This window comes from Artemia franciscana, chromosome 15, assembly GCF_032884065.1.
Source record: "Artemia franciscana chromosome 15, ASM3288406v1, whole genome shotgun sequence".
In the NCBI taxonomy this organism is placed as follows: Eukaryota; Metazoa; Arthropoda; class Branchiopoda; order Anostraca; family Artemiidae; genus Artemia; species Artemia franciscana.
In genome coordinates, this window is record NC_088877.1 from 13,669,580 (window position 1) to 13,684,561 (window position 14,982).

The 14,982-nt window shown below is 36.0% G+C and overlaps 1 protein-coding gene across 1 annotated transcript in view; it reads right to left on the reverse strand.

Annotated features, from left to right (window-relative positions):
- The window catches only part of LOC136036533 (cGMP-inhibited 3',5'-cyclic phosphodiesterase 3A-like), a 266,516-nt gene that overhangs the window by 173,292 nt on the left and 78,242 nt on the right, over nucleotides 1-14,982 (reverse strand). Inside the window, exon 5 of the mRNA XM_065718837.1 lies at nucleotides 2,648-2,792. Coding sequence (XP_065574909.1) covers nucleotides 2,648-2,792 — 145 coding nt within the window. The remainder of the gene's footprint in view (nucleotides 1-2,647; nucleotides 2,793-14,982) is intronic.

Consider the following 14,982-nt stretch of genomic DNA (forward strand, 5'->3'; position numbering starts at 1 on the left):
ACTTAATCAAAGCGGTACAAATCACAGGTGCCTTAGCCTGATTTTTGTAGAAATCAAATTCCTTAGCATCGTGACACTTAATAATTTAATAGATGCTGAAGATAAAGTTTGAAAACAGTGTGGTTTTAGGAAGGGAGAGGATGGGTTGACCGTATTTTCACACTAAGAATAATAATTGACAAGTATCTGAATCATTACATGCCTCTGACTCTTAGTTTTATAGTTTACTAGCAGGTATATGATTTAGCTGACAGAAAAGCTATGATGAAGGCCGTTATAGAAGGTTTTATCCTTGTGGGACATATCAGATAAGTAGTTTACATTTAAGAGGCTAGTACTACAACAGAGGCTGTTAAGCGGCTGTTAAGGTAGGAAATAGGGTTAGCAGTTGGTTCGATGCGGAACCAGACGTTACGAGTATTCGATATCTCAAAGGATTGCCCTATCTCGTCCATCGTAAATTGTTCAGTCAGTGTGGCCAAATTATCTAGAATTAATTGGGCGGTCTTGGCATAGCTTGCACAGCCTGGATAAGATATCCGAATAAACGACAGAAAACTAAAAGCCGACACCTACTTTCCCAGAAACCTTAGAGAAAACAGTAACTTCTTCCGTTTTGTGCTGGAGACGGAGTAAATCATATTTAATGAATCTTACATATTAGAATGAGTGAATTTTGTTTTCTCGATTGAACGGAGCAGAAATTTCTTATTAAACTTCAGGAAAGGCAAGTTCCTAAAAATACTCTTGCATGCCTGCTTTTTAAAAATTAGCAATCAGCTTAAAGGAAGCGTCATTTGAGTATTTTGACACTTTTGGGAGTTCCCTGTTGTGCTACCTGCTTTGACTGAAAGCCTTGCCGATACTATATTTATGCTGCTAGTTGTACATTGAATAGACACCTCTTTGTTTAAAACTAGCTTTGTTTTAGAACTAGTCTCGTTTTCTTTAGTGAACTAGCCTCTTGTTAGCTTTCGAACTGTTGACATATTTAAGATCCTCAATCAGTTTTTATCAAAATTGCTTTGGGAGTTCTTTCTGGTTGTGGGGAAATTCACTAATGGTGTCATTGTCTTTGAGATGGTCACCTGATGCTGAGACTCGCAATACGATTTTTTAAGCATCGAATCACCTTTAGCAACGTTCTAGCCTAGACTCTAAACTCTCCTAGAGTTAAATTTGAGTGTCCTAGATAAAAATACTATCAAAATGAATAAACTATGAAGCTGTTGACGGTTTCGGATTCGAAAATGGGATTTGAAATTAATGTTTACAAGACGAAGTCAGTTAAACCAGTAATATATGAGGGCGAAGGAGTTATATAAGGTAAAGAAGAAATCGTGGATAGCTTTACTTAATGGGTAGCATTATTGGTAAGGATGACAGATGCAGTTAAGATGTAAAAAGTAGAATACCAAGAAACTGGGTGTTTTGATTTTCATCTACTTCGCATTTAACTGCTTTAGGAGTCACTAATGCTACATTATTGCCAAGTTACAATAAGGCGATCCGACATGTCGCAATAATTTCAGCAATAAATCAATACGAAAATTGTGAGAACGCATATAAACAAAAATGCAAGAAAACATGCTATAAATTATGAAATACAAGTTTATTTTCAGAAATTTTATTAAGTTTAGTACGTTACTTTTAATAAATTTAGTTTAATTAGTAAGTTTAATTTGTAGCTACTAGTTACGAGAATTACTTTTCAGTTTTTTTATTGTCCAGTCCCTCCCAACCCCTAATAATTCCTGATTTTTTTTTTCAAAGAAAGGTCAAGAGCACCGTTTAAACTAAAATTGGGCAGAAACAAGGTCATATAACAAGTCAAATATAAGATGAACAGAAACTAAAAAGGTTAGTCAAGTTAAACTTCAAGTGAATAAAAATTTCCACAAATAAGAGTAGGACTATCACCCCCTCGTTTCTAGGTGTCCTTCACCGACAAAAGTTTGTTTTGTAAATCATGCCTAATTAGACCAGGACTTCCCAATTTAAGTTTCAAACCGTTCGGAAAAACGAAATCTTTGGTGCTGTTTCCAGTCCCTTTTTTGGGCAAACTAATCATTCCCCCTCCCCCCTTTTCTTATACATTGGATGTACCTAGGCCCCAAAACTTGCAGATATAAATTTCAATCCAACGAAAACAAAGTTATTTTGAACCTATTTTCGAAAGGGCTCTAGAACCCCCTCGACCCAAAGGCTTACAAATATTAACTTGTTCAGAAGAGAAAAAAAACCTTTTTGACCTTGTCTGGTACCGATTTCAAGGAGAATCAATAAGCTTATTTTCATTTTTGTATCTTTTCTTTTTTTTGGAAGGGGGGGGGCTTATTTCTATTTTTAATTTTTTCTTGCGTTGAGAATTAAAATTTGCACTGAGGCAAAAAACGAATGCAAGCAAAAATAGAAGAACATAATTCAAAGCTCGGATCGAAAGAAAGCTGAAGTATCTACCTAAGTATTAAAACAATAGAAAAGAAATAAAATAAATTATTTAGTCAATAAAGCATGATGTTTCAACATGAAAGTTTCCCACTGCTGACACAATTTCGTGAGACTCTTGTTTTTTTTATGTGGGATTACCTTTTGCTCTTTACGCCGTTTTTTAAATTTCGTGGTAGTCACACATAAAGTCACATACCTAGGGTAGGGGTTCTAAAATTGGTTGCTCGTTTCCTACTAGGTTCAGCTTCAATGGTCGGCATGCCAGTAGCACTAGTGGTGGTGGTCCACGTAGAGGTAGACATTCGACGAAGAAGACCAGGTGGTACCGCTCTTTTAGACCTCTGGAATAAATTTATCAAATAAAATGTGTAAGCTTGTTGAGCTTCCTCCTTTTTTTGTACAGTGAAGTTAAACAAAATTCCTTAAAGAGTTAGTACTGTGCTGGAAATACGCAACATACAAATTATCAAAAAGTTCGTGGTAACGAACTGTAGTAAGGAGCGACCCGGCTCAATAGTAAACGAAACTCTAAAAAACGGAATTTTGATGCTAAAAGATACATCAAAAGAATCAAATTTTCACGCTGATTCTAAATATATAAGTTTCAATTAATTTAGTCTTTGTCATCGAAAGTTACGAGCCTGAGAAAATTTGCCATATTTTGGAAAATAGGGGGAAACACCCCCTAAAAGTCACAGAATCTTAACGAAATTCTCACCATCGCATTCGGCGTATCAGAGAACCCTATAGCAAAAATGTCAAGCTCCTATCTAAAAAAATGTGGAATTTAGTATTTTTTGCCAGAAGACAAATCACGGGTGCGTGTTTATTTGTTTGTTTTTGTTTTTTCCAGGGGTCATCGTATCGACCAAGTGGTCCTAGAGTGTCGCAAGAGGGCTCATTCTTACGGAAATGAAAAATTCTAGTGCCCTTTTTAAGTGATCAAAAAATTGGAGGGCACCTAGGCCCCCTCCCACGCTCATTTTTTCCAAAAGTCAAAGGATCAAAATTTGAGATTTGGCTCCGCATAGTCAAAAACCATAATAACTATGTCTTTGGGAATGACTTACTCCCCCACAATTCCTGGGGGAGGGGCTGCAAGTTACAAACTTTGACCAGTGTTACATATAGTAATGGTTATTAGGAAGTGTACAGACGTTTCAGGGGGATTTTTTTTTGGTTTGGGGATGAGGTTGAGGGGAGGGGGCTAAGTGGGAGGATCTTTCCTTGGAGGAATATGTCACGGGGGAAGAAAAATTCAATGAAAAGGGCGCAGGATTTTCTAGCATTACTTTAAAAAACGATGAAAAAATAAACATGAAAACGTATTTTCAATTGAAAGTAAGGAATAGCATTGAAATTTAAAACGAACAGATTATTACGCATATGAGGGGTTCCAAAAATACTTTAGCATAAACAGCGAGGTATTTAGGAGGAGATAAATACCTCGCTCTTTATGCTAAAGTATTTTTAGTAATTTCAACTATTTATTCTACGGCCTTTTTGATTCAGGGGTCATTCTTAAAGAATTGGGACAAAACTTACGATTTAGTGTAAAGAGCGAGGTATTAACGAGGGTACCAACCCCCTCGTACACATAATAAAAATATAAGAATATAAAAGTTTGTTACGTAAGTTAATTCTTAAGTTACGCATATTTTTTACTAATAAAAACGTTCGTTAAAAATTAAAAGTTCTAGTAGCCTTTTTAAGTAACCGAAAAATTGGAGGGCAGCTAGGCCTCCTTCCCCACCCCTTATTTCTCAAAATCGTCTGATCAAAACTAAGAGAAAGCCATTTAGCCAAAAAAAATTAATATACAAATTTCATTTCAATAATTTATGTGCGGAGAGCCAAAATCAAACATGCATTAATTCAAAAACGTTCAGAAATTAAATAAAAAAACCAGTTTTTTTTAACTGAAAGTAAGGAGCGACATTAAAACTGAAAACGAACCGAAATTACTCCGTATATGAAATGGGTTGTCCCCTCCGCAATCCCTCGCTGTTTACGCTTAAGTTTGACTCTTTGCCACAATTCTACTTTTTGAAACAATTAAAAGCTTTAGCGCAAAGAGCGAGGGATTGCGGAGGGGACAACCCATTTCATATACGGAGTAATTTCTATTCGTTTTAAGTTTTAATGTCGCTCCTTACTTTCAGTTAAAAAAACTAGTTTTTTTTATTTAATCATTATAAGAAGCGAGAGAATGGATGGAAGAGCAAGATACAGTGATAGAGGAAGGAGGGACGGGGTGGATCGGAGAGAAGAGAGCGAAAGAGGAAGAGAATGGGGAAAGAGAGAGAGGGAGGCTGACAGAAAGACAGGCAGAGACAGGCAAAGAGAGGGACAAACAAATAGAGAGCAAGAGATTGATATAGAAGAGAGAGTAGAGAGAGTACACAAGTGGTCCTTTTTTGAACTGGAAATTCGCAAAATAAAATTACTATTTTAAGAAGTGAGAGAGTGGATCGAAGAGCAAGAGACGGGGACAGGAGAAGAAGAGATGGATGGAGAGTAGAGAGAGAGAGAGGGAAGAGGGAGAGAGAGAGAGAGAGAGAGAGAGAGAGAGAGAGAGAGAGAGAAAAGAGAGAGGGAGAGAGAGAGAGACGAACAGAGAGAGAGAGGGACAAAGAAATAGAGAGCAAGAAATTGATATAGAAAAAGATTTGTTTGCCGCTTATTTTAATTAAATCCATTTCTGTTCACTTATTTAAAAAGTTATGACTTTTTATCTAAAAAACAAATGAACAAATACATCAAACAAAAAACAAATACAAAACAAAATACATGAACAAATACAAAAAACACAAATACAAATACAAAAACAAATACATGAACAAAAAAAAATACATCTTAACAAATTAAGACGTTAAGAACCAAGCAACCAGATTTGTTTCCAGTTGAAGTTCCCTTCGTTTTGAAACTTTAATTGGGCTGCCTTCACGGCCAGTAATTTTAATTAGATCAATACAAAAAAAAAACAATTCACACCGATAATCAATACCATTCATATTTTTTCAAACATTTTTAATCCTTGATGAGCTCCCCTTGCCCCCCAAGTCAAAATCTAGAATGTCCTCGATCTACCCGCCCAGTATTTCTTCACAGTTTCAGTTGGGTCCCCTTAATATATGACCTTTTGCCGTGAGATATTGAGGATACCCTTTTTGACAACCTAAATGCACATACGATCTTTTGATTTAGTTCAAAATCCCCGTCGATATTTACAGGTTTCAGCTTAATACCACTAATGTTTCTGAAATATTGCAGATACGCCACTGTGACAGCCCGGATGCATACCGTATAGTTTCCGTGAATTTAGTTTAATATCCCCCTCAGAATTCCTTGATGCATTTAATATAACACACTTAGTCAGTCCTGAGATATTGTAGAAATGTACTTTTGACAACCAGGACACTCAGTGTTTCTTTTATATAGTTCATTATCCCCTTCAACGTCCCTCAGAAGTAAATTTAACACCCTTAGCTATTCCTAAGTTGTTCCATATATGCCATTTTGACAACCATGATGCACTTGGTGTCTTTTGGTTTAGTCCAATATCCCCCTTGATGTTCACTGAAACTTTCACCTTAGCACCCTTAGCCTTTCCTGAGATATAAAAAATAAAAAAAACGAGTTTTTTTAACTGAAAGTAAGGAGCGACATTAAAACTTAAAACGCACAGAAATTACTTCGTATATGAAAGAGGCTGCTTCCTCATCAACGCCCCGCTCTTTACGCTAAAGTTTGACTCTTTCTCTCAATTCTTCTTTTTAAAACAGTAAAAAACTTTAGCGTAAAGAGCGGGGCGTTGATGAGGAAGCAGCCTCTTTCATATACGAAGTAATTTCTGTGCGTTTTAAGTTTTAATGTCGCTCCTTACTTTCAGTTAAAAAAACTCGTTTTTTTTATTTAATTTCTGAACGTTTTTGAATCAATGCATGTTTTGATTTTGGCTCTCCGCATAGGAATAATCAAAACGAAATTTGCATATTTTTTTTGGGGGGGGAGGGCTAAATGGCTTTCTCATAATTTTGATCGAATGATTTTGAGAAAAAAAAAGCGGGGGCGAAGCCTAGTTGCCCTCCGATTTTTTGGTTAATTAAAAAGGCAACTAGAACTTTTAATTTTTTACGAATCTTTTTATTGGTAAAAGATTTACGTAACTTATAAATTAGCTTACGTAAAGAACTTTTGTATTCTCATGTTTTTATTACATATATGAGGGGATTCGCCCCATCGTCAGTACCTCGCTCTTTACACTAAAGCTTAAATTTTATCCCAATTCATTAAGAATGACCCCTGAATCACAAAAGCCGTAGAATAAATAGTTGAAATTACTAAAAATACTTTAGTGTAAAGAGCTAGGTATCATAAGGAGGTGAGCCCCTTATATGGGTAATAATTTCTGTTTGTTTTAAGTTTTATTGCTGTTCCTTACTTCCAGCTGAAAAAGCTTTTTCACATTTATTTTTTATTTTTTTTTTAAATAATGCTAGTAAATCCTGATCTCCCTTCATGGAAGTTTTCTTCTCCCATGACAAATTCTCGATGGAAACTTCCCCCAGCATATCCCCCTCTTCTCAACCCCTCCCCCCAACCAAAAAAATCCTCCTGAAAACGCCTGTATACTTCCCAATAACCAATACTATATGTAAGCACAGGTCAAAGTTTGTAACTTGTTGCCCCTCCCACGGGGACTGTGGGGGAGTAAGTCGTCCCCAAAGACATACTTATAAGGTTTTTCGACTACGCTGAATAAAATGGCTATCTCAGAATTTTGATCCGTTGACTTTGGGAAAATAATTAGCGTGGGAGGGGGCCTAGGTGCCCTCCAATTTTTTTGGTCACTTAAAAAGGGCACTAGAACTTTTCATTTCCGTTAGAATGAGCCCTCTTGCAACATTCTAGGACAACTGGGTCGATACGATCACCCCTGGGAAAAAAAAAAAAAAAAAAAAAAAAAAAAAAAAAACAAATAAACACGCATCCGTGATCTGCTTTCTGGCAAAAAATGCAAAATTCCACATTTTTGTAGATAGGAGCTCGAAACTTCTACAATAGGGTTCTCTGATACGCTGAATCTGATGGTGTGATTTTCGTTAAGATTCTATGACTTTTAGGGGGTGTAACCCCCTATTTTCTAAAATAACGCAAATTTTCTCAGGCTCGTAACTTTTGATGGGTAAGACTAAACTTGATGAAACTTATATATTTAAAACCAGCATTAAAATGCGATTCTTTTGATATAGCTATTGGTATCAAAATTCCATTTTTTAGAGTTTTGGTTACTATTGAGCCGGGTCGCTCCTTACTACAGTTCGTTACCACGAACTGTTTGATATGCAGTTTTTTTATGACATTGATACACATGTGGGTATTTTTTATTTTATTCATTAGCCCCCTAACCATCCCTTGAAAGTCTCAATTCAACAGCCATAGAAAATCCTCAGATATTGCAGATATGCCCTTTTGAGAATTGGGATTCACAGTCTTGTCTAATGATTAGCTCAATGAAAGACCTCAAGCCGAACTGGCCAGCCATGACAAAGAAACAAAGAAAGAAAACTCATGAAGAAAAGAGACAAAACGAGACTTCGGCCAGTAGCGAAGAGACAAAAAAAAAAACAACGAATATATTTCGCCTGAACAAAAATGAGGCGTCTTCAGCGTAAAAGAAACAAAGATTTAAAAAAAACTAAAATAAACTAAAAGCACATTCACCAATATTGAACAACAGTTGTCGCAATAGACCTGTTACTGTTACTGTTATTAATAGAGTTACTTATCGGAAGATCACTAAGTGCATCATGTCCTTAGTAACTCTATTAGTAACAGTAACTCAAGTGGTCTATTATGACAATTGTAGTTTAATATTGGTGGTGGTTTTTTCTTATATGTTTTTAGTTTATTTCTAAAACGTATGCATTGAAGCCATATCAATCTTTACTTAGGCAGCATTGATACTAAATATGCAAATTCATTGAATCTGAAGTCCATTCCTACAGAAAATTATGAGGCAGACAAAATCTACCTGATTTTCCAAAAAGAGGGGAAACACTCCAAAAAGGTGAGTCACACTGATGAAAATTGTAACATCAAATACAGCATAACGAAGAACCCTGATGCAGAGGTTTCAAGCCTTTATCTACAAAATGCAAAATGCGGAATCACCCTATGAGAGCGATTAAATAATATAAAAAAAAGTTTTTTTAACTGCAAGTAAGGAGCGAAATTACAACTTAAAACGAACAGAAATTATTCCGTTTATGAAAGGGGTTATCCCCTCCTCGACACCTCGCTCTTTACGCTAAAGTTTGACTCTTTCTCACAACTCTACTTTTTAAAAAATAACAAACTTTAGCGTAAAGAGCGAGGCGTTAAGGAGGGGGCAACCCCTTTCATAAACGGAATAATTTATGTTCGTTTTAAGTTTGCATGTCGCTCCTTACTTACAGTTACAAAAAACTTGTTTTTTTACTTAATTTCTGAACGTTTTTGAATTAATGCATGTTTTGATTTTGCCTCATCAAACATGAATAATTAAAACGAAATTTGCATATTTTTTTTATTTTATTTTTTTGCTAAAGGAGCGACATTAAAACTTAAAACGAGCACAAATTACCCCGTATATAAAAGGGGCTGTTCCCTCTTCAATGTCCCGCTCTTTACGCTAAAGTTTGACTCTCTCTCAACTCTACCTTTTAAAACAATAAAAACTTAGCGTAAAGAGCAGGGCGATGAAGAGGGAACAGCCCCTTTCATATACGGTGTAATTTGTGCTCGTTTTAAGTTTTAATATTGCTCCTTACTTTCAGTTAGAAAAACTTGTTTGTTTTTTTTATTTAATTTCTGAACGTTTTTTAGTTAATCCATGTTTTGATTTCGGCTCTGCAGATGAATGATTAAAGCGAAATTTGCATATTTATTTATTTGGCTAAATGGCTTTCCCATAGTTTTGATCGAATGATTTGAGAAAAAAGGAGGGGGTAGGAGGCCCAGTTACCCTCCAATTTTTTGGGTACTTAAAAAGGCAACTGGAACTTTTAATTTTTACGAATGTTTTCATTAGTAAAAGATATACATAACTTACGAATTAGCTCACGTAACAAACTTCTATATTCGTATGTTGTTATTACGTATATGAGAGGGTTCGCCCACTCGTCAATACTTCGCGCTTTACACTAAAGCTTTAAATTTTGTCCCCTGAATCACGAAGGCCGTAGAATTCATAGTTGAAACTACTAAAAATAATTTAGCGTAAAGAGTGAGGTATTAAGAGGAGGTGAACCCCTTACATGCGTAATATTTTCTGTTCGTTTTAAGTTTTAATGCTACTCCTTACTTTCAGTTGAAAAAAGTTTTTCATATTTATTTTTTCATTGTTTTTTTAAATAATGCTAGAAAATGCTGCGCCCCTTCATGGAAATCTTCTTCCCCCATAACAAATTCCTCCATGGAAAGCTTCCCCCACATAACCCCCTCTTCCCAACCTCTCCTCCCAACCAAAAAATCCCCCTGAAAACGTCTGTACGCTTCCCAATAACCATTACTATATGCAAACACTGGTCAAAGTTTGTAACTTGCAGCCCCTCCCACGGGGACTGTGGGGGAGTAAGTCGTCCCCAAAGACATAGTTATAAGGTTTTTCGACTATGCTGAATAAAATGGCTATCTCAGAATTTTGATCCGACGACTTTGGGAAAAAATGAGCGTGGGAGGGGGCCTAGGTACCCTCCAATTTTTTTGGTCACTTAAAAAGGGCACTAGAACTTTTCATTTCCGTTCGAATGAGCCCTCTCACAAAATTCTAGGACCACTGGGTCGATACGATCACCCCTGGGAAAAACAACAAAAAAAAAACAACAAACAAATAAACACGCATCCGTGATTTGTCTTCTGGCAAAAAATACAAAATTCCACATTTTTGTAGATAGGAGCTTGGAACTTGAACAGTAGCGTTCTCTGATACGCTGAATCTGATGGTGTGATTTTCGTTGAGATTCTGTGACTTTTAGGGGGTGTTTCCTCCTATTTTCTAAAATAGGGCAAATTTTCTCAGGCTCTTAACTTTTGATAGGTAAGACTAAACTTGACGAAACTTATATATTTAAAATCAGCATTAAAATGCGATTCTTTTGATGTAACTATTGGTATCAAAAATTCCGTTTTTTAGAGTTTTGGTTACTATTGAGCCGGGTCGCTCCTTACTGCAGTTCGTTACCACGAACTGTTTGATTTCAGGTCGGAGCGAACAATATCTATGCATTTGTATTTAAATTTTAGTATATTCCTTCTGTTTAGCTTGATTTTGGATTAAATCTTTTATGATATGAATTCAACGGTATTACTTAAGTGTTTTATATGAGTGTGTTATTAGGAAAAAGCAGTTTAAAAAAAAAGATAACATCAAGCGCTACTTTCACATATGATCAAATAAAAAGAACACGTTTTTTCCCTGAAAGTAAGGAGCGACATTAAAACTTAAAACGAACAGAAATTATTCCGTATATGAAAGGAACTGTCCCCTCCTCAATGCTTCGCTCTTTACGCTAAAATTTGTTATTACTTTAAAAAATATAGTTGTGACAAAGAGTAAAACAGTCTAGCTTAAAAAGCAAAGCATCATGAAGGGAACAGCCCATTTCATATATGGAATAATTTCTGTTCGATTTAAGTTTTAATGTCGCTCCTTACTTTCAGTTAAAAAAAAAACTTATTTTGTTTATTTAATTTCTGAACGTTTTTCAACTAATACAGGTATATATTTGGCTCACCATACATGAAAAATTATAACGAAATTTGTAGATTAATTTTGGCAGATTCATTATGTATAAGAAGGATTGCCTCTTCCTCAATACCTTGCTCTTTACTATAAAGCTGTTAGTACTTTTAAAAAAGCTTTCTATACTAATTAAACTGTCCCCGTGTTTCAGTAGCCATTCTAAAAAATTTGGGACAAACAGTCGAACTTTAGCGCAAAGTGCAAGGTCTTGAGGAGGGGGCAACCCTTCATATATGGAATGATTTCTGTTCGTTTTAGGGTTTAATGTCGCTCCTTACTTTCAGTTAAAAAAAAAAACTTATTTTGTTTATTTAATTTCTGAACGTTTTTCAACTAATACAGGTTCGAATTTGGTTCACCATACATGAAAAATTAAAACGAGATTTGTAGATTAATTTTGACAGATTTATTGCGTATATGAAGGGTTGCCTCCTCCTCAATACCTTGCTCTTTACGCAAATGATGTTAGTACTTTTAAAAAAGCTTTCTATACTAATTAAACTGTCCCCGTGTTTCAGTAGCCATTCTAAAAAATTTGGGACAAACAGTCGAACTTTAGCGCAAAGTGCAAGGTCTTGAGGAGGGGGCAACCCTTCATATATGGAATGATTTCTGTTCGTTTGTCCAATAATGCCGGTAAATCTGGCTCACCCTATATGAAATATACATCTCTTCCTCACGGAAAATTCCACAGCGCAAATTTCCTTCAACATACAGTGCCCCCCGTCAAATTCCCTCCAAACATTTCCATCCTTGCTGAGAGTCTCCCTCCATGTAAAATTGCTTGTGAACGATTCAGCCTGAAAAATTCTACCTAGTATTCTTTCATTTAAACAAGACTTTAATCTCTAATCGGTCTCTCGATCACTCCAGAAATACCTCCTTCCGTGGAAACTGTTTCCCGGAAATCAAAATACGCGGAAAATAGCCCCAAGATAATCATCCCAGAATATCTCCACATGAAAAAGTTGGCAAACGGACTGTAATACAATTAAAAAGAATACTGTACAGTAATTCTGTCAAATCCCCCAGGGTAACATTTACCCTTGAAAAATTCATCGTCTAGAACTTTTCCTCCCCGAGAAACACTCTCCCCATAGATGTCCACCCCAAGCACAACCCCAGTCCCCCCGAAAAATGTCTGTATACTTCCCAATAACAAAAACTATGCGTAAATAATGGGCAAACTTCATAACTTACAGGCCTTTCCCCACGGACTGTGGGGGGTCATTTACACCTAAACCCATAGTTATTTGATCTTTCAACTACACTGAAGAAAATAGCTATTTTAAAGTTTTAATCAGATAACTTTGGGGATAAATGGGCGAGGGAGTGGCCCAGTTGCACTCCAATCTTTTTAGTCACTTTAAAAAGCACTAGAACTTTTAATTTCTGTTCGAATGCACCCTCTTCCAACCTTATAGGACCAATATTTCAATACAATCACCCCAGCAAAAAAATAAAACAAAAAACGAATAAACACAACGGTGATCTGTCTGGCAAAAATAGCGAAATTACACATTTTTGTAGATAGGAGCTTGAAACTTTTACAGGATGGTTCTCTGGTACACTAAATGTAATGGCGCGATTTTCATTAAGATTTCTTGAATTTTAGAGGGTGTTTTCCTATATTTAAAAAATCCGGCAAATTTTTCTAGCTCGGAACTTTTGATGGGTAGCAAAATAGCCGAATCAAACCCGTAACGATCGAAAATTAACAAGAGTAGGGCTGATAACCCCTATGCCTTCTCAAGCCCAGAACACAATTTGCGCTTTACTAAAAAAAAAAAAAAAAAAAAAAAAAAAATGACCGTGGATAGTCAGTTAAATTAATATTTACTGACATCTCTTCCCTAAGGTTTTGATAATTTATCATTTATGAAAGTAAGAAAGGTGAAAACATTTCAAACGTATTTCATTTTCAGTAAGTCGCAAACTGTGTTCTGGTCTTAGGAAGGCATGGGGGTTATCATCCCTACTCGTGTTAATCTTTGCTCGTTTTGAGTTTGACTCGGCTATTTATTGCTGTTCGTTTTGAGTTTCATTTATTTATTGATAGTGGTCTGTGGTAGCACTTGGAAGATTATTTCACCTTAGTTTTGCTCATTCTTGGCTTAATGGAGCTCTTTACTTTTCTTTGAAATGCTTGTCTTCTGGAAAGTGTTTTTTAAGTTAATTTCTGTTCGTTTTTTATTGACATTCCCAAAATCATTCCCACAATCCCACAATCATTCCCAAAAGATTCTATCTATGCTCTTTGACAACCAGGATACACTTACATTCTTTTTATTTATTTAAATTGTAAGAGCAGAAGTAGTAATAGTAGTATCCCTAAAAGTTTCAACTTAATACCCCCTGTTGTTCTCGATTTATTGCCGAGGTGTCTTATTGGCAACCATTAACACAATGCCTTTTGATTTATTTTAAAGTAACATTTAGTTTTAAAGCATAATGGCAGTTTTAAAGCAAATTAATTTTAAAAAATTAAAACGAAATTTGTAGATTGATTTTGGCAGATTCATTGCGTATATGAAGGGTTACCTACTCCTCAATACCTTGCTCTTGACGATAAAGCTGTTAGTACTTTTAAAAAAGCTTTCTATTCTAATTAAATGGCCCCCGTATTTCAGTAGCGACTCTTAAAAATTTGGGACAAACAGTCGAGCTTCAGCGTAAAGAGCAAGGTCTTGAGGAGGGGGCAACCCTCCATATATGGAATAATTTCTGTCGTTTGTCCAATAATGCCGGTAAATCTGGCTCACCCTATATGAAATATACCTCTCCCTCACGGAAAATTCCACAGCGCAAATTTCCTTCAACATACAGTGCCCCCCGTCAAATTCCCTCCAAACATTTCCATCCTTGCTGAGAATCCCCCTCCATGTAAAATTGCTTCCGAACAATTCAGCCTGAAAAATTCTAGTTAGTATTCCTTTATTTAAATAAGACTTTAATCTCTAATCGGTCTCTCGATCACTCCAGAAATACCTCCTTCCGTGGAATTTGTTTCCCGTAAATCAAAATGCGCGGAAAATTGCCCCCAGACAGTCACCCCAGAACATCTCCACATGAAAAAGTTGGCAAAGGGAATATAATACAATTAAAAAGAATACTGTGCAGTAATTCTGTCAAATCCCCCAGGGTAACATTTACCCTTGAAAAATTCATCGTCTAGAACTTTTCCTCCCCGAGAAACACTCTCCCCATAGATATCCACCGCAAGCACAACCCCAGTCCCCCCGAAAAATGTCTGTATACTTCCCAATAACAAAAACAATGCGTAAATAATGGGCAAACTTCATAGTTTACAGGCCTTTCCCCACGGACTGTGGGGGGTCATTTACACCTAAACCCATAATTATTTGATCCTTCAACTTCACTGAAGAAAATAGCTATAATAAAGTTTTAATCAGACAGCTTTGGGGGGAGATGGGCGTGGGAGGGGCCCAGTTGCACTCCAATCTTTTTAGTCACTTTAAAAAGCACTAGAACTTTTAATTTCTGTTCGAATGCACCCTCTTCCAACCTTATAGGACCAATATTTCAATACAATCACCCCAGCAAAAAAATAAAACAAAAAACGAATAAACACAACGGTGATCTGTCTGGCAAAAATAGCGAAATTACACATTTTTGTAGATAGGAGCTTGAAACTTTTACAGGATGGTTCTCTGGTACACTAAATGTAATGGCGCGATTTTCATTAAGATTTCTTGAATTTTAGAGGGTGTTTTCCTATATTT